Source organism: Synchiropus splendidus, chromosome 5 (genome assembly GCF_027744825.2).
Source record: "Synchiropus splendidus isolate RoL2022-P1 chromosome 5, RoL_Sspl_1.0, whole genome shotgun sequence".
Lineage (NCBI taxonomy): Eukaryota > Metazoa > Chordata > Actinopteri > Syngnathiformes > Callionymidae > Synchiropus > Synchiropus splendidus.
This window is the reverse complement of record NC_071338.1, coordinates 29,383,284-29,406,225: the sequence shown is the minus strand read 5'-3', so window position 1 is coordinate 29,406,225 and position 22,942 is coordinate 29,383,284. Positions and strand designations below refer to the sequence as shown.

The 22,942-nt window shown below is 43.9% G+C and overlaps 1 protein-coding gene across 1 annotated transcript in view; it reads left to right on the top strand.

Moving 5' to 3' along the window:
* Positions 1-21,863, top strand: part of elp4 (elongator acetyltransferase complex subunit 4) — a 55,224-nt gene extending 33,361 nt beyond the window's left edge. Inside the window, exon 10 of the mRNA XM_053866381.1 lies at positions 21,438-21,863. Within this exon, the coding sequence (XP_053722356.1) occupies positions 21,438-21,563 (126 nt within the window). The 3' untranslated portion in view covers positions 21,564-21,863. The remainder of the gene's footprint in view (positions 1-21,437) is intronic.
* Positions 21,864-22,942: the final 1,079 nt, after the last annotated feature.

Below are 22,942 nucleotides of genomic sequence, written 5' to 3'. Positions count from 1 at the left end.
TTGTATAATGAGTTGTGTGTGTATCGATGGGAGGCGTTGCGTGTTTAGACGGTTGTGGAGTGGAGCACAAAAGCATGTGTACTGGTGAATATTGGAGTAGGTTGAGTGTTCGCAAGGTCACTCTGTGTAGAGACAGAAGTGCTTTCCCCACTCAAACACACTTGCTCTTCCTCCTTCCATCATTTTTTTTTTTTAATGTCCTGCCTGTACTCTCCTGAAATCATAGTCACTATTTATGAGCGGGGCTCTTTCCTTCATGCGGGGCACTTATGCTTATGCCAATTTAAAAGTCCCTCCATTTACATTTTTTAACTTTCAATAGAAACCAGAGTTCGAGTTAGCTTGCACGACGGTGTAATTACTGTAAAACTTTCTCAGAAAAAAAGGTAGAGGATCACTCTCTATTTGGTGATTCTCTGGTTATAATTATGCTTGCTGTTGAGGAAAATGTTTGTGGAGATGTATTCAGTGACTTGCCTTGGATGCATATTATGATTGATATGCGTTCTGAGTTATGAAGTGTTTTAAGAAAGGATTTCTTTCATTCATTTTTCATGTGCGGTCACCAACTTTTTATCTCTTCTGTAACACTGCATAAAAATATAAATCGCGTTGGCCCAATCTTGATGCTGGGTTTTTGATTCCCATCAGGGTGCGTCGACCCGACCAGATGAACCAGGTTTTTCCAGCGCTGACGGCCTTGTGCCAGCTGCTCCGCATCTTCCATAGTAACTCCATGTTGTCGGAGGTCACCCACGATGACATTGAGCCATCGGGAGCAGGGCTTGCCTAGTGGTCGTTTCCGGCCCGCAGCCTTCGGGTCAGACAGAAGGATACCTCTTGTCGGGTGGTCTGGAGAAAGGCGGAGAAAGGCGCACAGCACCTGCTGACCGAACCAGCAGGTGCTGTGTGGCTAGGCTGTGTGCTCTGGGCTGGCCCATGAGGGCTTGAAACACATCATTGGAGGTCCACCTGATGTTTCCGATGGTTCTGAAAGCCCTGCTATCCAAGCCATCTATTCTGGCAGCCAGGGTCTTGTTTAAGAGCGACTAGACATTACCTACTGAAGAGCTCTGGCAGCAGCGGCTTTGCAGTCTTTCTGGAAACCACTCTTGCGGCACCAGACCATCTCGCGTAAGACGCCTCTGCCGTTTTCTCGATCCTGATCTACGGATCAGAATTTCGGTGCTGTGTGTCTAAAACCGGTACAAGTCTTGACTTGCTTGTCTTGGGGGGCCATAAGACCAAAGGAAGAAAAAGTTGATGATAAAAAGTCATGACTTTTCCCCTACATGTACAGAAAAAGGTGTCATTCATGATAATACAATGAATATCAATAATGATACTTTAATTAGTGCTATGATTAATACACTATGAAAGTTGACAGCCAGAACATGTATATTTTCTATGCTGTTTTCCCCCAAACAGACATTATAAACCTTCAGAGAATGCATCATATTTTGGAGCTTCCCTCTTCATAACCCAAGGTTGATGGAAAGTTTCCCTTAAATGATACATTGGCACTCAATGAAGCACTTAGTTTGCATGTCACCCAGTGACATGATATGTTTATTTCTCAATGTCACCGTCTTCAAATGCCGTGAAACAAAAGTGAAGCCATTAACGATAACATACCCATTATTAGTATGGAAATGAGAAATACAATGCCATTGACTGGTGAAGGCTTGTCACTTGACTGACAGTTAAAGACACTCCTGGTTCACTGGTCTGTGTTTAAAATATGTTTCATGTTTTTCAAACTCTGACACATTATCCTCGGGTGGCAGCTCCCACCCTGTTTGGTATTAAGACAGATTTCAGCTAATATTTGCCGGATTGCGCTGGCATTTGTATTTTAGGGCGCTGCTCCCTCATAACAGGGAGGTGTCGTCTGCTGACAGATCACTGTCTGGATGAGAGAGCACAGCAGCATCCCACCTCATTACCGTAGCAACACACTAACCGAGGGACCGACACACTACTCTCTGTGATTAAGATGTAAATTTCCTCTAATTGGAATGTAAATTCATACATTTATATGAAGACGTCAGCTGTCAGCTTGCAATATTGTGTCCTTTTTTCTTCTTCTCCCTTGGTCCCCAGGCAGGGACAAGGTGCCTGTAATCTGTACCCTGCTCCGGCAGCCCGTCCTGGGATTTGCCGTTTGTATAATGCCAGCTGCATTGTCCTTCATCCAGCCCATCATTGTAATTCGTCCCATTCATGTTTCTGTGTTTTGTTGCAGTCTGATTTCCTCTTGCTACCTGTGTTTGTTTCTCCATGCATGGCTGAGCCGCCTGGGCTTTGGGGACGGGGAGGGACTTTGAGACGGGCGCAGGGGTCATTGGGTGGCCGTATTTTGTGTGTGCATCCATTACTTCTGCTGAATGTTCCTCAATGCAAATAAGTCTGCCACTTTGAGAGGAAGCACATGTATCTGAAGTAATTAATTTTACCCTTGAATGCCAGCTGTGGTGTTGGTGTGACGTGACCAAATTGAGCCGTCTCACGAAAAAAAAAGGTGTTAATTTAGGGATTTGGCAGTTGAAGTTTAGTGTGTCTGCCAATGTCTACACCTCGTTTAAGTGTTTCCTTTCTGCCCTGCTAGGTTTGGAGCGTCATGGCTCGTGGTGTTTTGTGGCATTTTGATGTTGCACGTCCGTCTTTTAAGACTGTCGTACCGCATTAATCCTTATTTCAGTTCAGTTCAAAACTTGTCAATGGACAGAAAACTCATTCATTTTGTATTCTTAGCTGCTTCTACCTGCATGAATTACGGTGTCACATATTGATATGGGCTGTGGCCAATTATTACTTTTTTATATTCAAGTTCAGCGTAATATTTTTTCCCCCAACCTCAAACCTGTTATCACGCCCCAGTGTCCCTCTCACGCACAGGTGAGACAAGTCCTGGTATGTAAGAGCTTTGCATGCTGAATTTGGTTATTGGCACAATTCCTATTGCAGTTCCTCAGAATTGAAACGCCTCCCAAGCAAGGCATATTTTTGGAATATTTGGGTGTTGGGTCACATCATGACAATTACGCAAGCTCTTTATTTTCAACATCCTTCCTTGATTCCTGTCGTGCAGTCGGACAAAACAGTCCAGTACACGCATGGGCTGCTGATGAATATTCCTGTTACTCATACTTGGAGCATGTATGTTGTTTGTTGTTGAGTCTCAGCTCAGATTTCCCATGCTGTCTGACTACAGCTGATGGCTGCGCTGAACATCAGGAATTTTGACTATGCTGCCACAGCATGTCAGTGCTACCCCACCCACCTGTGGTACCAGCACTGTATGGCATGGCTTCCCTCAATTAGACTGCCATCACAGAGGAATCTTAATTAACCAGCTCCCTTCATGTCCATTCCATCCATCAGCTTCTGTTCATCGCAGAGAAGCAACAGCCTGGAAATGTGACATGTTGTTTGTGGTCACCATGAGTCTGCACGGTTATCATCAAGTTTTGTCTGTGGCTTACAACCAAAAAGCTCTGAGCCTTCTGAGCCACTGGATTTCATGTGAATATAACTCAAGAAGATGGACGTAATCTACCTTGCCGCCATGTGTGCTACATGCTTTATTAGTCATTATGCATATTCCTGTCCGCTTGTTTACAAGACAAGCTTTTGTTGCCCCCCACAGCAACACACACCTACCCAGACTTGACTCAGCCTGGTCTGCATTTAGGAACAAACTGGGACAGCGAGTGAGACCGTTTTGTCCCCCAGGTATGACAGCCACTCATGCAGAAAGATCACACTTGGAGGGAGGTGGGAAGAAGAAACTGTTTGCTTTCTCTCTTGGCCTAAACGCTGACGCTCCCAAAAAAGACAGACATATGGTTGCTTTTATGATACATATTTCAATGTATCTTTCCTGAAACACGAACAATGACACTTGTTTTCTCTGTCTATATTTTGTGCTTGTAATTGAGTCTATTTCTTGTATTGTGCATGTACTTTTTTGCACTAAAACTAAGCAGAAGATGAGAGGAGACCAGGCTTTCTCAGTCTGTGGCCCCCGCCTATGGAATGCCCTCCCTCCCCATGTTAGACAGGCACCATCACTGTCCACTTTTAAAGCACTTCTTAAAACGCACTTTTACTCTTTGGCTTTTATACAACCGCACAGCTGATCTTTTCAGTCATTTTTGGTCTATCTGCCCTGTTTGTTTTTAATGTCCGTTTTATCCTGATTTTACATTTGTACACCACTTAGTGACGATCTTGTATTGCTTTTTAAGTGCTTTATAAATAAACTTGGTATGGTATGGTACTTATAGGCCTTGTGCATTATGACCTCTGTTTTGCTGCCTTTACTTGAGTAAGAGCTACCAAAGTGGTTTATCTTTTGCTATTTGATCTGACAGGTGACTTAATGTAGCGGACATTCAAGTTCCTGCTGGTGCTGGTCGGAAGTTGACTTGAGCTCGAGACTTTCTGTCGATGGTTTCATCTGGCTTGCAGTTACAGGCGGGAACTCAAGCAATAATGGTTTCTAAAGTGTGCAGTCTGTCAGCTGAGGGTAGAACTCCAGAAGGTCACTGAGGAGTGAAATAAAAAACCCACTGTCCCACTGCATGATGCTCATGAAATTATATGTAAACACAGGCTTCCAAACTTGCGACACCTTTGTGAAGTCAGGATACTTGTTAAACAGCCCACTTTTTGAGTGATGTATCAGTTTTTGGGTGATCTAACTTGTTTGTTCTTTTTTTCTCTTATGTGTAAAACATGTGTTCCCATGTTGGTCTGCGGCGGAGCTATCTCACGGCTGCATGCATAAAAACAATTCAACTTTAGCCCTCCTCGGCCACAACACTCATTTGCGGATGTGTTGGGTGAAATTTAGCAAGAAATTATCATTTTCTGAATCACTTCACTCCGCTTGCTTTGTGTGTTTGTTTCTTTCTCCGCGCCGTCTTTGAGATCACTTAAAGACCGGGATCCCCTGCCTGGTCGTCCTTTCTGCTCCTTCTCTCTGTACTTTTTCATCATTGTCCAACAGCACTTTTCTGTGCGTGCAAATGCTTTCTGGACGGCGGTCTTTCTTCCTTTTCAGGCTGGATGTCATTGTTGCTGCCTGTGGGCTGGGTGTATTTATTTAGGGGTAATTGGTGTGTGGATGAGTGAGGTAATGAGGTGCATCCACACTTGGCTGCTCCCCTCCCTGAGAGCCAGACACGGCCATAGCCTCGCGGTGCTCAGGCTGCACACTGCTGCCTTCCTCACACGGGCCAGAATAGCTCTTTCATACCCAGGTGGACAAACACAAGGGGCTGATACCTCAATGAGGCGTCTGCACTTTTGAAGTGGTGTGTGTCTGTGTGTGTGTGCACTCGAGCAGTTGTGTGTCTCCATAAACTCATTTGTGTATATTTCATGTGTACATTCATGTGCATGCATTTATAGGTTGAGTCGGAGGCCAGGGGGCTGGGTTGTTTGCCCGTGTCCGTCTCCTTGTTTGACTAGCGGCTTGTGTTTGTCTAAGTGATTTTCCCTGTGTGTTTGTAAGTGCATGTATATCAGGCTGAGTGGGTGTTCAATGGAGCTCAAGGAGGACCTTTGGCTCTCGTAGCCCCCTGCCAACCCTGACTGCCCATGATGTCCTGCAGAGTTACCTAATGATTTCACTTACACCTCCCTTATCTGTCTGGCCCGTGTGGCAGCAACCGTCTGACGCTCCAGCCTTTACATGCCATTTGCTGCCTCATATCCTGTGAAATTCAATTGCACAGCACCAACTGCAGCAGAGTAAGGGGATCACCCTCTCTCTCTCTCTCTCTCACTCTCCTTCTCTCTGTGTTTCTTGCCCTCTCTTTCCTCTCTATCTTTATACATGTATTTGTAAACTGGTGATGACAGTTTTTTTTCCCCAAGTTGTTAGCGACATGCGAGTGTCTCGTCGCTGATTTCTGATTGAATCAGACATGAACAGAAATACAGTACAGTTTATGTCGTGTACAGTAATTCAGCACAAATGTTCCAGTGGTAGTGAATGGTGCACGCCACCAGAAGGAGTCTGAGCTCAGTTAAAACAGGTCATGAGCCAGTCATGGACGACTCTTATCTGCAGATCAATGGACAACGCAATGGAAACAATATTGTGTTGACTTCCTCTTTATTAAGTTTGTTTGACTTTTTTTTTATGTCCAAATAAGTCACATCATTTTGTGCCATTTTATTTCACATTTTTCTTAGCTCTTTGTTGGAAACTTTTAAACAAGTGGGCTTAGCTGTGTGCGGCGGCCCCACAGGTGTTTGATGGATAATAAGATGCATGGATTTTTTTGTTGTTATCAGAGTAATTGGTGTAGACCTGCCAACCTTTGATAGACGCACAATTACTGTATGTGATGCATAAGTGGACTCATTTTAGAGCAGGATTTTGAGTTGCTAATGGTGCATTATTCAGCTTTTGGTCTGTCCCCAAAAGTGCCGGGCCAAATCAAACACGCCGCTGCAGGGTAATTGAGGCCCACTCCGCACCCCCTGCGGTGAGCAAGGCAGAACTGTAATCCCCTGACAACTCTGACTTGGCCCCAATCTGGCAGGCCGCCCATTTCCCAGCAAAAACGCCTAACTCGGGCATCAAGAAGAATGAAGAAGCTGATAGTCAGATTTGGAACACTTTCCAATTTCGTGATTCTTTTCAACTCGCCAGCACGCTCTAATCGTCTCTGTATTTACCACCCTTTCATATTTTAGGAGATGGCATGAATGACATAATTGGGCGGTAATTACACACCGACGTAGTAATAATTTGAATCATTAGTCTTGAGGATGGCATTTTATGATGAGTTTCTTTTTTATTCAGCCATTTCCAGATCGTGTTTTCCTTGTAGACCTTGCTGACTTGCATCACAAAGCGGTAGGTGATGTTATGGCCTAGTTTCCCCTCAATATATTTTCATTGTTGTTTGTTCAGGAAGTCTACATTATTCAGTCATCAGCAATAGTCATAGCAATAGTAGAGTTGCTTTTTATCTTGGCCGTTTTCCTTGACTTGACCAAAGGCAGAACTAGATATCCTCTGCATTTTTTTCTTGTCGTTTTGTGTAAAAGTTGTGAATAGTGAATTCAACATTGGAAGTTAACAGGCACGTTATCAAACAATTCGAATAAAACTGAAGTGATTTTGTTTGTTTTAAATTGAATTTGTTTTAAAGGTCTCACATTGTGCTCATTTAAGGGGCTTTTAATTGAACTTTAACCATATTTAAACAGTAACAGTTACTTCATCAATCCCAAAGCATCAAATAGTGAATATTTTTAAGTGGACTTTTGTGTCCAATGTTGACGTTGAAGTCAGCCATGGTGTCCCCAATGTGTCCCCTCCCATGTGGGATTCCAAAATGAGAGTTTGGGGTTACAACGTGCGGGGGATTAACCCTAACCCCCAACGCCTGCCCACCTCTTACTTGACGCTCTGCCCACAACGTTGCACCCTAAGATGACTTCTGCGTCTCTCTAAAACCACTTGAAAATAGGTGCTTTTTGACACGTTAGTGGAGGGAATGTGTTGTTGATTCATGCTGTTCCTATCAGGTGCTGTTTTCTAGGAGCGAGGTAGAGGCTACTTTGTGAGCAGCTCTTCTAAAATCTATGTCTAACTGAAACGGCTCTTTTAGCTTGTTCCAATGTTTGGTGCAGAGGCTCTCAAAATACCAGCCCATAGACCAGAAAAAGTCAGCTTGGATCACATTAAACCAGAATGAGACTCTTCGATGTCCTACATGTGATCCAGGTTGCTTCGCCACATTCCAGCAATCGTCTAAAAAATGTATTGTGAATGTCCTCACATGTGCCAACCCTTATAAGGGTCATTTGCGGAGAGGTTCTCACATGCCGTTAACACTGTCTGTACGAATTTCCGCACTAGCTGGCTTTCACTCCGGGCTGGGTTCACTTTTTAATAGCTTTAGTAATGCGTAACAATTAACACTGAGCCAGCGCTGGAGGTCAGGGGGGCGGCCGGTGTGTTTCAGGCAAAATTAGAAAACACACCAAACAAGGATCCCGTTACCCACAGCGCTTCTGAGAGCCAGCGGTAAGCGGGGAAATGGAAGGTGGTGAATTTTTTGACAGGGCAGTGGAGGTGATGTCTCATTCCCTTTGACATGTTGAACATCCTAAAGGTGGCTTTGCCAACAGTCTACCCAGGAAGCAGCTCACCTTGCTGTGGCTAAATTTACACAACCACCTGCCCACAGGGAGAGTGCAGTGGGGGGCAGAGGTGGATGTAGGCCAGCCTTATATGTCAGATGGGAGGAGGAAGCTTGGGTTGAACATTCGTTTTGTTCATCATCCTGATCATCAACTACATACATTTTTACGTTTTTATTTGCATGCTTCAGTTATTTGTGTGAGGTACTACTGGCTGTGTGAACTGAAGTAGTCGTTGTCGTGTTTCCTTTTAATTTGTGCTGCAACCAGTAGTTGACATAGTTGACTATAGTGTACGATTGAATTGGTTGCAGACGGGTTTATCAGTCGATATGTCATGGCGTCATTGATCTCTTAGCACAGTAAGAGGAGAAACAGCTGATCATTGGGTCCCAAACACATGAAGGACGCTTACCTTTCACACCATGTTTTGAGCCATACAAGTGTTTACCACAATTGACATGTTTTATTTTATTTCCATTTCTATCCTCTTTACAACCCAGCAGTCAGAGATGTAGGCTTGTTCATGAATCGGTTTCCATGCCTTAACTTTTCTCTGGCCTACCATTTGGCTTTTCCTTGAATCATCCCAGTACAGCCTTCATCTCACTTCAATGTCCCAGAACATAGGGAACTCTCTCAGACGCCCAAACTTGTTCTCCGAGCTATTGATGTTTTTCTTCATCAAACTGAAGCGAATTGGCTAATTATTGCTTATTTGTTAAATCTCAGTTGAGCATTATTTCAGGGTTTTCTTTTTTCCATGTCACCTTCAAGAACCTCACCAATGACTTGACAACAAATTTAGATGTTCCCCAGTGGCAGAGTTCACGGCATTCTCCCGTGGGCTGATGTGGAGTGAATGGCCTAAGAGGCTCTGGGCTGGTCGATGTGTGGCCCGGCTGGTCCAAGTCAGCAGTAACCACGGGCTTTGGCCAGCATGCTTGTTAATGTGAATGGGGTTACTCTGGGCAACACCTTTTCAGCTGGCTCCTATGAAGTCCCCAGTATGGTGGTCTTTGTCCACACAAGGGCTGTCCTCTCAGCAAAAAGGGCTTCTTTTTTTGTGGGGACTATCAACTGGTGATGGATTATATCCAGCCCCCTTTATTCATTCAGGCAGACTGACGGACTCGGATACATCCAAACATACACACACGCTCATGGCCACGAAGATTGTGAAAGAATTGTGCTATTTGTTATTTGATTTCCTGTTTTTACATCTCTATCATATTTATTTTTATTTTTATCCAGCATTCAACTTCGTCCCACAGTCTGCTTTTAAGATTGCAATCGGTGGTTTTATGTTCAAAAGTCATTTAAATGGAGCATGCTGACGTCAGCAGGAAATATATTCTTACACATCCCATGTTAATTGTGTTGTTTATTTATTTAAATGAACATTGGATGTCATTTTTACTCTGCATGAAGTGATGATCAGATCACAACAGAGACAATATTTCAAGTAACAAATGCTGTTGTCAAAGCAACAATTTGTTGGAAAGACATAAAACAAACTAGTTCGCTTAATATTTCTGTAAAGAGCTGCTGGACTAATAAGCTACCCTCTGGTTCAGTGGTGGGCCATTAAATTTCCTATGGGGTCAGGTTATATATAGTGACCGTTGAGAGAGGCCGTCAAACCCAAAGAAAGGAGGGTAAGAGAAAATTGAAAATAAAAATTAAGTGATGACATCATGTGAGATTACAAAATTACAGTTCAAAAATCCACTGAAAATATTGGCTTGTTGTGTTTTATTTAATTTAAATCTCATTCAATTTAAAGATCGTTCAATTCTGATGTATTTTGAGGGACAAGAAATGCTCCTAAAATAGTCAACGGAAAAGACAAACAATTAAGAAAAATAATCCAACGAGAAAGTTGTGTTTCAGTTGCAACATAATGAGCAAAAAACAATGCACAAGACAAAAATGTCAGAGACAACAACAATGCCAGTTTTCTACTTTTACTCTGACTCCAGGAGGGCCACATAAATACACTCACAGGGACAGATTTGGCCCCTGGGCCGCGCTTTGCTCAGGTCTGCTCTAGTCTGTAGAACATCAGGATAAAATGAAACGTATTAAAAACGTATGAAATATAAAACATATTAAAACAAATAATAGCTGTCAAACTACACTTAGTGAAGGGAAAAGGAATTCAAACACCTTTGCTGCTGTTTCTCACTTCCTCTTAAAGATAAACGTAATAAATCAACCATAAAGAGATGAATTATTTCCTGCCCTGGAACAGTAGAAAATTGACATGATCAGAAACGAAAATCACCATTTATAAAATGGATGAAACAGACTATTTTTCTGAATATTTGTCTTTATACTGTTTCAAAATAATTTGCCTTGTTTTGGATTGTTGTTAATTATTGACAGGAAATGAAAATGTGATGTTCGACGTCAAGTTATTTTGCTTCTATTTTGGTTCCAAAAACAACCCACTCCCAGAGTCATCCTCCCGGCTGACACAGTAACCTTCACACAACCTTCAGCATTGCTTATTGTTTTACCTAAAAAAAAACTGTAAACCGTGTCCCAGCACACAGGACCAAGGAGAAATCTTGTTGGCTTGTGTTGAAAGGGCCACTGAGTTTGTAGTCTGAAAGTTTTGCCTTGTGTGTTTGTGTTGTCAACGCCCATGTATGTCATTTCACTGTGGTACACTCTGAGTAACACAGGAAAATGTAAATAATTCATGGTATAATACTGCTGAGAGAGCCGGGAAGGAAAGGGATTTTAAGGCAAAAGTCTGCTGCATCTACTTCTCTTTGTGTCCTGTGTTGCTTTGAGGAGCCGGTTACAAAATCTGATCAGAGCCCGTCATACCGTTGGAGGTGATGGACTTTGGTACGTATATATATATATATATATATAAACTACATTTATATATATTTTTGCTCTCCAGACAACAGGGAACCTTTGTCAGTGCAGGAGTTCCTGGTCCACTGATCACACTGATGCACAAGACACGTGGCAGCTAGGACGAGAACAACAACAACAAACATGGAGGAATCCCTGAACAAAAGCAAACAAAAGCATCTGTTTGCTTTTGTTCAGGGATGTTTTTCGCTACACAATGACCAGGGTTTCCACTACTATGAATGTACTTGAAATTCTTATACAATTGAAATTCTTATCCAAATATTTTCACGACATTAAAAGAGCTTTAGTTTAAATAAGGTGATATTAAAACTTGAATATAGCCACCATCGTGACATATTGTGCTATTGTGAAACTGATGCAAAATAAATAATATTGTTGTTTAAATGTATGTATGACTCCATCATTTGATTCAGTAATATACGAAATTCATTCACATTGAAAAATGTGGCTTCTTGTGGCAAGTATTCTACCATTAAACTGCGATTAATTTAGATTTCACAAATTCTACTCTATTCTACTACTACTACTACTACTCTACTTTTTTAATTGAATCCCACCCCGAATATATATATACATATATATACATATATATATGTGTATATATATATATATATATATATATATATATATATATATATATATATATATATATATATATATATATATATATATATATGTGTGTATATATATACATATATACATATATATGTGTGTATATATATATATATATATATATATATATATATATATATATATGTATGTATGTATGTATATATATATATATATGTATGTATGTATGTATATATATGTATATTAAGAAAACCTTCTCAGAGTGTTGTCAGCTCTCTGGTTGGTTGGTTTCGTATTGTCTGAAGCTGTCTGTTTCCAAGAATGTTTTTCCTTCCACTGACCAGAAACATCCAGCTTAATGAGAGACTCCCATTTCTCCAAAGGTGTAATTGAGTGTGTGAATGGTGGTTTGTCGTTGCTGAACACTTACGTCCAGTTTACTAACTATACTTAATGGCAATATGTATGGAGTTGAACGTCCGTTTTGACACCGCAACCTGAAAGCTGTTGTTTTCGTGTGACATTTTTTGTATGATAATGGAGCCCAGTGTTAATCCAGCCTGGGAGCACTCTCTCTGAAGTGTGAATATAATAGCAGAGCATCTATATATCACTAGAAAACCTGCTCCAGCTGAATGTGTCAGTGATGCTTTCACCCACAGGCTGGATGACTGAGGGGTAAACATGTGTATTTGAAGGGAGGAGGGCACAAGGTCCCCCAGATAGGCTGTCATAACCCATGCAGCCCTGCTCTGTGCTATGGGCCTATCTGTAGTGAAGGCAGCACTTAGACATGTTTGTACTCTTCGCCCTCTACCCTTCTCCCTTTCTCCCTAGGCGCTGTGTCACTCCAGGGGTGGACCAGCACTCCCTGGCTCTGCCCAAATCCATAACACCAACAACCCCCCCCCCCACCCCTTCTTGCTACCCACCACTGCTAGGGTCAACGTGCCCTCGCCCCCTCGCCCTACAACGCCCCACAGTCCATACCGACACAGCCTTCCAATGAGAGACAAAACTGAAGTGAAAAGAGCCAAAATGGCCCCTCGCTGCTTCCCCCTGTCAAAGCTCTTGACAGAGCCGAGTCGAGGCCCCCCAGAGGAGGACCTGGGTTGAAGATGATAGCGACGGATGCTAACAAGTCAAGTTGCTGTGTTACATCGCAGTTGCACTTTGGCCCTTGTTTGTCTGTTCGGTTATTCCGAAGCAGCTAAACTGATTAGCATGCGTGTCATGTTCGCTAACGTAATGATTGCCGCCATCTCATTCTGTTTTACATGACTCTATGGAGCGTGAAGTGTAAGTGAGGAGCTGTTCAGGACAACAGGAAAAAACATTCCATTAGGTATTAAAAAAAAAAAAAAACCTTGATATATTGTCAGCGTCTCAATTTCCTGTTTGGACACGCAGGCTTTTAATGAAATCCAGCCCGTTATTCCCTTTCTGTGTGGGATATAATTACCCTCAAAATGCTTACTCATCCTTCTGCGCTGCGGCTCCCTATTCTGTCAGATTCATAAGCCTTGAAGCAGAAGAGGTGACTTGCTTGTGTCTGTCAGACCTTCTAACCGTCTGCACGTGAGCTGCTGAGATCATGCGGGAGCAGACTGTGGCCGACCACTTGTGATGACTGAGTTCTTCTTATCGTATTGGTTCAGCGTTGAAATACTCGCCCGCTGTGATACAATGAGAATATACTGCCTTAAATACAATTATCAAAAAAAAGTCCTATATATTTGCTCAGAATGCAAGGCAACGTTTCAACATGGCAGCACGTTATAACTCTGAAATCCAATCGCCATTCTGAGAGTGGAAACCCTGCCGTGGCTCCGTCCTTGGTGTCAGTGTTGTGACCAACACTTCATTTCAATAGATCTGGAAACAGACTGTCAGAAAATGGCTCATCACTGGGAGGACATTTTAGGTGTCTTTGTAACAACATCGTCATTGATAATATCATGCATGGTCACCAGTAGTTTTGAATATAGTTATAAAATGTGAGGGAAAAAATTCTATACGATATCGTTGAATTTGAGTGGAGTTTTTATGATAATCTTGCCCCGAAAAGTACATTATGTCAAACATTTTCCCACTGTTTGACTTTGATCTTGTGGACCTTTTAAATTTTGCGAGTTAACAGTTTTTTTTTTAAGTTTTAATTACATGCCTTATGACTGGCGTTACTGCATTCCACGGCTTTGTACTTACATGATGTACAGTAGTTGTTACTTAGAGAGATAAAAGTGGTCCTCACAAGCTTCACAGAGAAGGTCTCTAGTCTCCAGTGTCGCAGACATGACTCTTCTTATTGTGGTGCTTTGAACAAAAATCATGGTCTCTTGTTGAAAAACCAGTCGAAGCAAACACCAACATCCTGTTCTAAGACTTTTTAAAAACCTCCTGAGTCACTGGGTTTTTCTTAAAGCCATGGCAAGGATCGTGTTGCAAGTCACAAAAGCTAAACATAGAGCTTTCTCCTACCTTTGTCTGGTGCCGGTGCTCTAGAATTACCCCGGTGATGGGATTCATTCCTGGCTGTTTTTTTTCCTCACTTTTTTCTTTTCCTACCGAATTGACAGAAGCGTTTGGTGAAATTGCCGCTGGAAAATAGGATGATGTTTTGCTCCTTAAATAGAAAATCACATCACCTCATTAGGAGGGTTTTGCTGGGCTGAGGTTAATACCATTTCCTATGGATTCCTCACATGGTTTTCCCACGCGTTGTGGTGTAATTTTATCGCTCAGAGGGATTTTGACAGTGGGTGGGGATTTGGTCTGAGTTTTTCAGCTGAGACACCGGCTACTGGGGCATTTACGCCTGTTTTCTACTACCAGTGTGACCAAGATCAGAGACACGGAAAGGAAGACGGTGATCTGTCCGCATAAAGTCACTGAGTTTCAGCTGTTATGGGAAATATAATAGGCAGATAGTGTGTCTTTAAGTGCTGAATGAGTGTCTTGAATCATTGTTTTTCTCGGATATTGACTTGAAACCCTGGAATTAAGAGACATTACCACAAATGGTAGAAGATTTAAGAATGGTATATTATAGAAGCTACAGTCAAAGAAAATGATGATGTTTTTTCTCTCATTTAGGAAATACAAGTATATATTTTCAATCTGTCTTACCAGTAGGTTTCACATAGTAAAGAGTTATTAAAAGTACAGATTTTATTCTAGTCAATTCTTCATGTTTAAGCAGTCAAGTCAATGGAGTTTTTTTAACATGGCATAAAGGAGAATTCTCCAACTCACTCTGCAGGCAACAGCTGGCACCGTAAACATCTGTGGTCAGGAGGAAATCTGCCGAAATAGTCAAGTGATTGATCTCAATGGCAGTTTCCAAGTATGATATGATTGATAAGTACAATCTGTTGCAGCCAGATGAGATCGGTGTGAAATGAATGCAGACCACCTGTAGCAAAACTCGTGGTGAAACAGATGTTCAAGCATGTGGTGTAAAGGTTTATTATTTTCGCTTTAAAGGTTCCTATCAAAGTTGTCTTTATTTGCAACTGAGTGAAAAGCTGGCAACAACCTTGTTAGCTCACTTGTGGGTAAGTTGCAGATGAGATTAAGAGGTGACCTGAGCGAACAAACACGCAGACACATCTGATTTAGTGTCGTATGTAGTGTTTTAAAAATATATATAAAATCTGTAAATTGTCGCCAACACATTTATAGTGTGTAGATGCTGTTTTGAAACTTAACATTTTGATGGCTGTTTGGCAAATCTTCATCTCACTTCGGTCCATTGTAACATGTTCCCATACTTGGAGGTTTTGGGACCCGACTGTGGCAAAGCCTGAGCCTTGATGATGAGATAAGAGCGACGATGTCATGTCACTTATTTATCACTATGTCAACTGATTGTTCAAGTCTCCCCCAAGTTGATAGCTGAAGCTGTCAGTATTTGACTGTTTACTATGGTGTTCCAAAGCAAGGAAACATTTCTTTTCCTTCGCTGCCTGAACCAGTTTGACCTGAAGAGACGGTGCGTGGGTCTCATGGGTCGGGCTGCAACTCACAATGTTTTTTGTTGTCGACTAAGCTATTCATTTTTTTTTCAATCAGTCGACGAATCACGATCACCTTTGTTTGGACCTATTTTGAATTTCTGTTTAACCTAAAGTTGTTTAAATCATCTCACTGTGATACTCCGACACCAAAAGGTCTGATTTGAATAATAATCTAAAACTATGTGTGCAGTGTAGCTCCCTAGTTCAGTTCTGGTTATAGTTAGGAGGAGAGACACTGAGGACACTTCACTACATCTACAACTTACAACAAGTTAGCGCTGCGCTAACCGACATGCTAGCTGTTAGCTCGAGGGTGTGTGGCGTCACAGACCAAACACTCCATCATTCTACCATGGTGTCGAAGGGGTTCGCTCATCCTTGAGACACGTTATCTTCTCAAACAAAACGGAGCCACACTTTTGAACGCTACGACCCATCGCTGCTCAAACTCCTCCGTGACTGTGACTGAGGAGCCTGGGTCGCACAGCGACGGTGGCCAGTTGGAGTCGGACCTCAGTCAGGAACCAATGAAAGGAACAGAAATAAACACATCTTCAGAGAATGTGATCATTTCTCACTGCTTCTGAATAGGAGCCAGTTCTCAACGCCCATCGAACTGTTGTTGTCGACGTTATCGATGACGTCCACTCATCGTTGCTGCCCAACTGATGGGGCTGCGATGCTGGCTGTGCCCCCCGGGGATGGACAGTCCAACTCGCTGGGCAACTGCTATTGTGTCACGGTGAGGAGATGCACAAACTATCTCCCTTCTTGTCGGAGCAGCTCTGCTGAGTCTCCGTCCCAAGCAAAGAGTCTTGATTTATTCATGGCGCCCAGTGAGCTGATTCAAATTTGGGTGTAAGAAAAAAAAAGTACACTCTGTTTTAGAAGCCTCAGTCCTGTTTAAAATGCGCCTCCTGTTTCTTGATGGCATCTGAGACAAAACAGATTTTTTTTTTACTCTCTCCATTTTCACACATCTGGCCTCATCATTTTAAGGCACTGGCTGCTGATATTGTGGCGTTTTTCCTCACTTTCCTCAAGCTTGGTTTGTTAAACTCGTAAAAACAGTTACGGCATTAAACCGACGTCCAGATTTGCTCTATTCAGCTGTGCAGCTTATGCCGCGCTGCTTGCGTTAAGTCGCTGTTTATGGTAAATACGGTGTCACTTCCATCAGCGCGTAGCGACTCGGGCTAATCTGATTGGATCGGCCGGACTGTTGGCCGTGTGTTCCAACAAGGTGTTGGGTTTCCCAGAGTGCTAAGCTGTACAGTGACACAGGCCGTTTGAAAGTGTGGCTGAAACTATGGAAGAAATGACTCGTTAAATTAGCACCTAATACCCGGGTCATTAGCGAGCCGTTACCCGCCGTGGAATGTCTTTGATGCCGCTGCTTTGTGTGAGGGGCGGCCGTGTGAGCGCCAGCTGAGAAACAGGTCCATTAAAATCTGGGAACATGTGCGCGCAGCGTTCGGGCCTCACAAGGTCTGAAACTGTTGCGGGCAGACAACAGATGACCCGCATTTCTCCCGCTCGCCGCCTTGTTTGTTGAGCTGAAGCCACTTGCTCATTGTGGGCGATGTTCGTAACCCTCTTAAGCAAAGCCTGTCTGTGGGCTGGACCTCAGGGCTCATTTCAAGTGCTTAGCCCTGGGTTGGTGCTTTGTCAGCATTGTGGTCAGCGTGGCCCAGGCCCCTCTGGCCGTGCACCCGAGGTGAATCACAAACTTCTACCTCTTTTCACCACGGACGTCACCACACTGCACAACGCATTCGTTTCAATTCTTGCCGTCGGAGGCTTTGTTTCGCTTTCATTTTTTCTTCATATTTTTCTGTTTAATTCAGTTGATTCTTCAAGTGTAAAGAAATATTTTCAGAATTGTTGCAACCGTAAAATATAATTTTTTGCAGTATTTAGTATGAGTTTTGTGTGTACAACATTTTCAGTTTGTATTTGTTTTATACTGTAATTTTCTGGATTATCTACTTTTTATCTAAAACATAAATTGCCATTATGAATCTCATTTTAAACTCTTGAAAACTGTACTATATATATATATATATTCACTTGCAGTCTTTCCTTGTATCAAAAGTAGCACTAGTTTTCATTTTCCTCACTTCCACCACGCTGCCATATTCCCGCCGTCCACTCCCATTCACCCTCCGTCTTTTTACTTCCCCCCCCCCCGTGTGGAGGTTGCCAGGCAGCAGAGAAAGACTTCTCACTCCCATACTCCGCTCTTTGCCACCTAGAGTTTTCCGGATGTCCTTGTTTACATCGCGAAGCGTGCGAGTCTTCAGGAAGCCAGACTCCCAGACTCTGTGGGTCTTAACGGTTCAGCCAGACCTGGGCTTTGTGTGACCCCACTTTTGGCCTTTTGACTTCCCTTCTGAGATCGTAGGGAAGTCAGCGTGGAATTCCTGGGTGCTGTGGTTGTTAGGACTCTTCTTCATCTCCACGCTTAAGCTAGCTTTGCTATCATTTTCTGTCAAGTGGCTGCGAAATGGTGGTGTACTCCGCAGCTCCCATGTGTTTTGAGGTGGCAAAAGCCGAGGTTTTCTCCCATCAGACCGTAGCTCCTCCGTGGGCACTCAGACCCGGCCATTTTTAGTAACAATCGTAAGGGAACTATCGTTGTTTAGGCTAGTTCCATTGTGCCAGACGCAGTTATCGACGTTAGCATCTGTGGCTGGAAACAGCTAACATGCTTTCTTAGATTAGTCGGATATTTACGCAGTATTTTTCGGCAACACACGATATGTGTCTTGTCAACTTTCAACTAGTTCGTAAAATCTGAAATGAGCCCAGATGTTTCTACACACTCGGAGTGTTTTTTATTCACCACTGCTATGCCATTTTCCTTTTTTTCCTAATTGGAATTTCAACACTTAGGAGGCCGTAGCTTTTGTCGAACAACTTTCCGATACGCCAGTGTCCATGGCGTCGGAAGTTTGCAATGTAAACTCAACAGCCCTACTTACCTGTTCACCGCTCCACAGTCTGAGATGTTTGTGGCTTCTTCAATGAAAGGAGGTGTTGTGTTAAAATATCTAGTGGGATCATTTTCTGCTGTCATTGTTGCAGTCAAGGCAGTTGCCTCAACAATATTATGGGATGCCCTTCACCTCCATCAGGTGCTCCAGCCACTTTCCACCAGCAGCTTCCGTCTGTATTTATTCTGTGAGTTTGTGTTCACGATCTTCTTCTAAAGACAGTTCCGCCTGTGGCTGCCTGCAACTTTTCAAAGTATTCCCTGTTGCTGAGGTGGGAAACGTTGGCTGACAGTTGGCGCTGAGTCTTTCCTGGCTGTGTCAGGGCGGTCGATGGCTTCAGTCTGCTCCTCCCTCCATCTCTGATGTTCACATCGATTGTTCTCTCCTGCCCCCAAACTGAAAGGTTAGAGGAGCCGAGCCGCTCTCCTGAATTGCTTTGACCTTCGCTCCGCACATGCTCAGTGGGCCGGCCCAGCCCGCCGCCAAGCCGTCCCGGCCTAGCCAGGACCGGGGTGCGTGACAGCCAGACAACAGTGTGATGTCTTTTTTTTCCCTTCTTCTTCGGCTACAGGACGTATATGTGATTGATTTTTCTCTCGCTGCCATGTTTCCGCTGCGGTGCACTAAGCAGGAGCCAGTCCAGCACTGATCAATGCATTGTTTTTCTTTTTCACTCACACTCCACTGAGCTGAAGACACCAAAGGTTACACAGGTGAGGTCTGGCACGGCTTCTGGGGGCGCCCCCCCTCCCCTGCCCCCTCCTCCCACCAGGCCCATTTTGGATTTGGTGTGGCAGAAAGTCAGAAAGAGAGTTTGACTCAGTCAAAGGGGGAAAAGTTTGATAAATGCAGAGGCTGCTCTCTCCGCCCTGCTGGGACTTCAGCCGCTGCCTGACACCCAGGTCTGAGCTGCAGTCCAGAGTTCCTCTTTCCCTGTGTGATATATGTTAGATATTACAGTCATTTTATTTGGAAATGAGCAGAGGATATTTCCAGGTCACTGACGTCCATTATAAAGTCCAACCCCACCAACTGTCATTATTATCACTGAGGAAAGTTGTGCCAGAAATATGCACTTGAGCTGTTGAGCTGCTCACAGCATTTAACGGTGATAGAAACACAATAACAGTGTTCATGGTGGTTAAATAACGTCATTGTTTTAAATGAATGTCCTCATTGTTTTCTTTAGGTCACTTTATTTTTTGTTACATTTTATTCATTTTTTGTTTCTCTTCATTTGCTGTGTCTAGTGGAATCACTGAAATACTTCAGGTGTCTTTCTCTCGGCTTTGTTTCTCTTTCATTTTTTCCTTCATATTTTTCTCTTTTTAATTATTTGAAATCACTTGAGTTTCAATGAACTTTTATTCAGTTCATTCCTCAAGTGTAAAGAAATATATTCAGTGTTGTTGCTACTGTTGTTTTGCTAAAAATATTAATTTTTGCCTCCGGACCTAATATATATTTATATATATATATATATGCTTTGCTTTTCTTGCTGCTTCATCTGCTGTGTTTTCACTTGCAGTCTTTCCTTGAATCAAAAGTAGTGGTACTTTTCGTCATTTCTTCTTGCTTGCAACTTTCCTGGACACCTGATACTGAACTCTCCGTTTCTGTTTTCCAACTCCCTCCAACTTCCACGGCGTTGCGTGGGGCTGTTCCCCAGCTCAGGTCTGTCGTGTCCGGTTTCCATCCCAGCTCCCAGCTCCCTCTCTGGCCCTGCACTGTAACTTTACCTGGCCCTTCCCAGATTAAATTATAGCCCCTTCCCGGTGTCTCCGCAGTCACCTGCCTCAGATTATCTGCTGACTCTGGTTTCACCTCACAAAGGAAAACGTGTTGGACAAAGCTGCGGCCCGGGGAGCGAGACGCGCCTCCTACCTGCGAGCTTCATATCAGCAGCAGCATCAGGGATTACACTCTGATGTCCCTGCGCTCTTAATCCCCAGGATTGTAAAGGAAGGAAGCGCCGTGACCCTGGAGGGGTCCGGATCTTCATGTAGCCAACCTTTATCTCGCAGTGAGGATGCAGCCTATTAGGAAAAAGATAAGTATCTGCTGGTTAGGAGGGGTGATGGACCAGAGGTGGGTGAGGGGGGGGGGCGGCACGGTTGGACCGCTGGGTTTCAGGTGTCGGATTCTTTCTGGGACAAATTACAGGGTTTGAATTCTGGAGTGTCGGGATGCTTTTAATTCTACTTCCTGGAGACAAACACTTCACCTCCTCTCGAACCCTCTCAGGAGGACCTTCGTGGGCTTTGACTGCAGCCACTTGAGACTCGGGTGGAGGGTCCTTCACCACCCCCCCTTGTGCTTCCAGTTTACATTGGAGATCAGCCCCACTTCAGGCGAGGAGAGTGGCCCGTTCACCTTTCATCTTCCCCACTATTTATCCCACTACACTCTGGGTTTTAGACTCGGAATCGTCTGAGCCTCAACTTTGCTGACTCATCACGTCTTGAGTCGCAGGTACATTTAACCTGCGAAGCTCCTGAGCGACCCTTTACTCCACACACACACACACACACACACTCGCTGCCGTGTAAGCGACCTAAAGCTCCGTGAAGCATTTAGCAACACGCTAGCAGGTTGGACTCCTGGCTGGCTGCGCTGAGCTGAGTGCTGAAGCATCTAATGCAATTTCAGCCCGACATGGTTCTGTGTGAATAAACACGCCGACTGTATGTTGATCCGCTCTGGAGCTTTTTATTCACCAGCTGATCTTACAGTCGACTCCCCCTCCCCTCCCCCGCCCCCCCATCTTTCTCTCTGATTTTTGCAGAGGCTCCATTTGCCTCCGGACCTATCGGAAACGGTGAGTCGCGTGAGCCGTGGAGAGCCTGCGGGAGGCGCTGCCGCCGCCACTTCTGGCTGCGCCACTTCCGCCAACAAGGACCTGGACTTCTAGAGCGCTCCGGCGCCGCGGTTGCCATGGGCGACCCGCACCTGGGCTGCCTCCGCGCTGGCCCCTTCGCCGGGTCGTCCTCTCGCCCACGTACTGTCAACCACGATCACCTCGCCAAGCGTTACCACCTGCCAACTGTCCTCGCCGGCGCCGAAGAGCTAAACGCCCACAGACGCTCGGGACGGACACGGATCACTCTGAACTTCTGTGTCGCTGAAAACACCAGGAGAAGCCATGTTTGTAGTCCCAAATCTCCTCTGCCAGTAGAACACATTCAATCCAAGATTAAAGCGTTTTCTGACAGTTTGTTCTCCTTCATTTCATGTTTTTTTACATTTGCATCAGTACAATATACTGCTTTTCAAACTGAAGACTCCATACTCAGAGTGCTGTGGAGCGCCCTCTTGTTACAGCTGGGTGACACAAAAACATGTATGTGGTCTCTCTACTGTTTGTTGCCGACAATATTCATTGGAATACTTTTATTCTTATTTTTATTTGATTGTTTTTTCTGATTTTAATGTGGCGTCAGTCAGATTTTGTTTTAAACACAAGTTTTCTTTTATTTACTTCCTTAGTCTTGTCATTAACGCGACGATTATGTTTTATATTTCCGTCACAGTGCAGTTTATTTCTTGTGACTTAAATCTTCCATATTTTTTATCCATTTCTAATTTCCATATGCATATATATTTTACTTTTTCATTGTTTCTCTTTTCCATATATTTTTTTCACTTTTCATTTATGTTATTTTATATATGTTATTGTGATATATTCATCTTATTTCCCTCATACTGGATTTTTTTGCCGTTACATTTCTCTGGAGAATATCTTTCCTGAATTATTCCAGTAAATCGACTTGTATCTTGAGACGTCACTTGGGTTTCAGCACAACAGAGTGTCACGTGTCGCCAGGACAGACGCAGCAGAAGTGAGACATGGCTCTTGCGAGGTCCGCTCCACTGGTTCCAGGTTCACACCGGGCCGCCTTCGCCGTGACCCCGAGACCGTGCCGGTGAGCCACGTCCACCTCCAGTCAGCCGCGGCCTGAATGCGAAAGCGTTTGTGGGCGAGTGGGGTTTTGGGTTGCAGGCTTCACACCTCATCAGACATGTTTGCTGGATGAGCTGCTCCACCACGACAAGCCCCAAAAGAACAAATTAGGTCAAACGGTGACATGGCAAACACCGAGGCAGAGGAGAAACACAACACAACAACATGAAATGTTTCATATTTCATTCCACTTTCCTGTGGACGTCGCTTTGGATCTTTTTCTTCTTCCGACGGAGGCACGCGTCACCTGGCGGCTTCACGCTCCGCCGCCGCGCGGAGGTGACATCACACGGAGACTGAGGGTGCGAGTTAACTCCCGACTCGTCTTT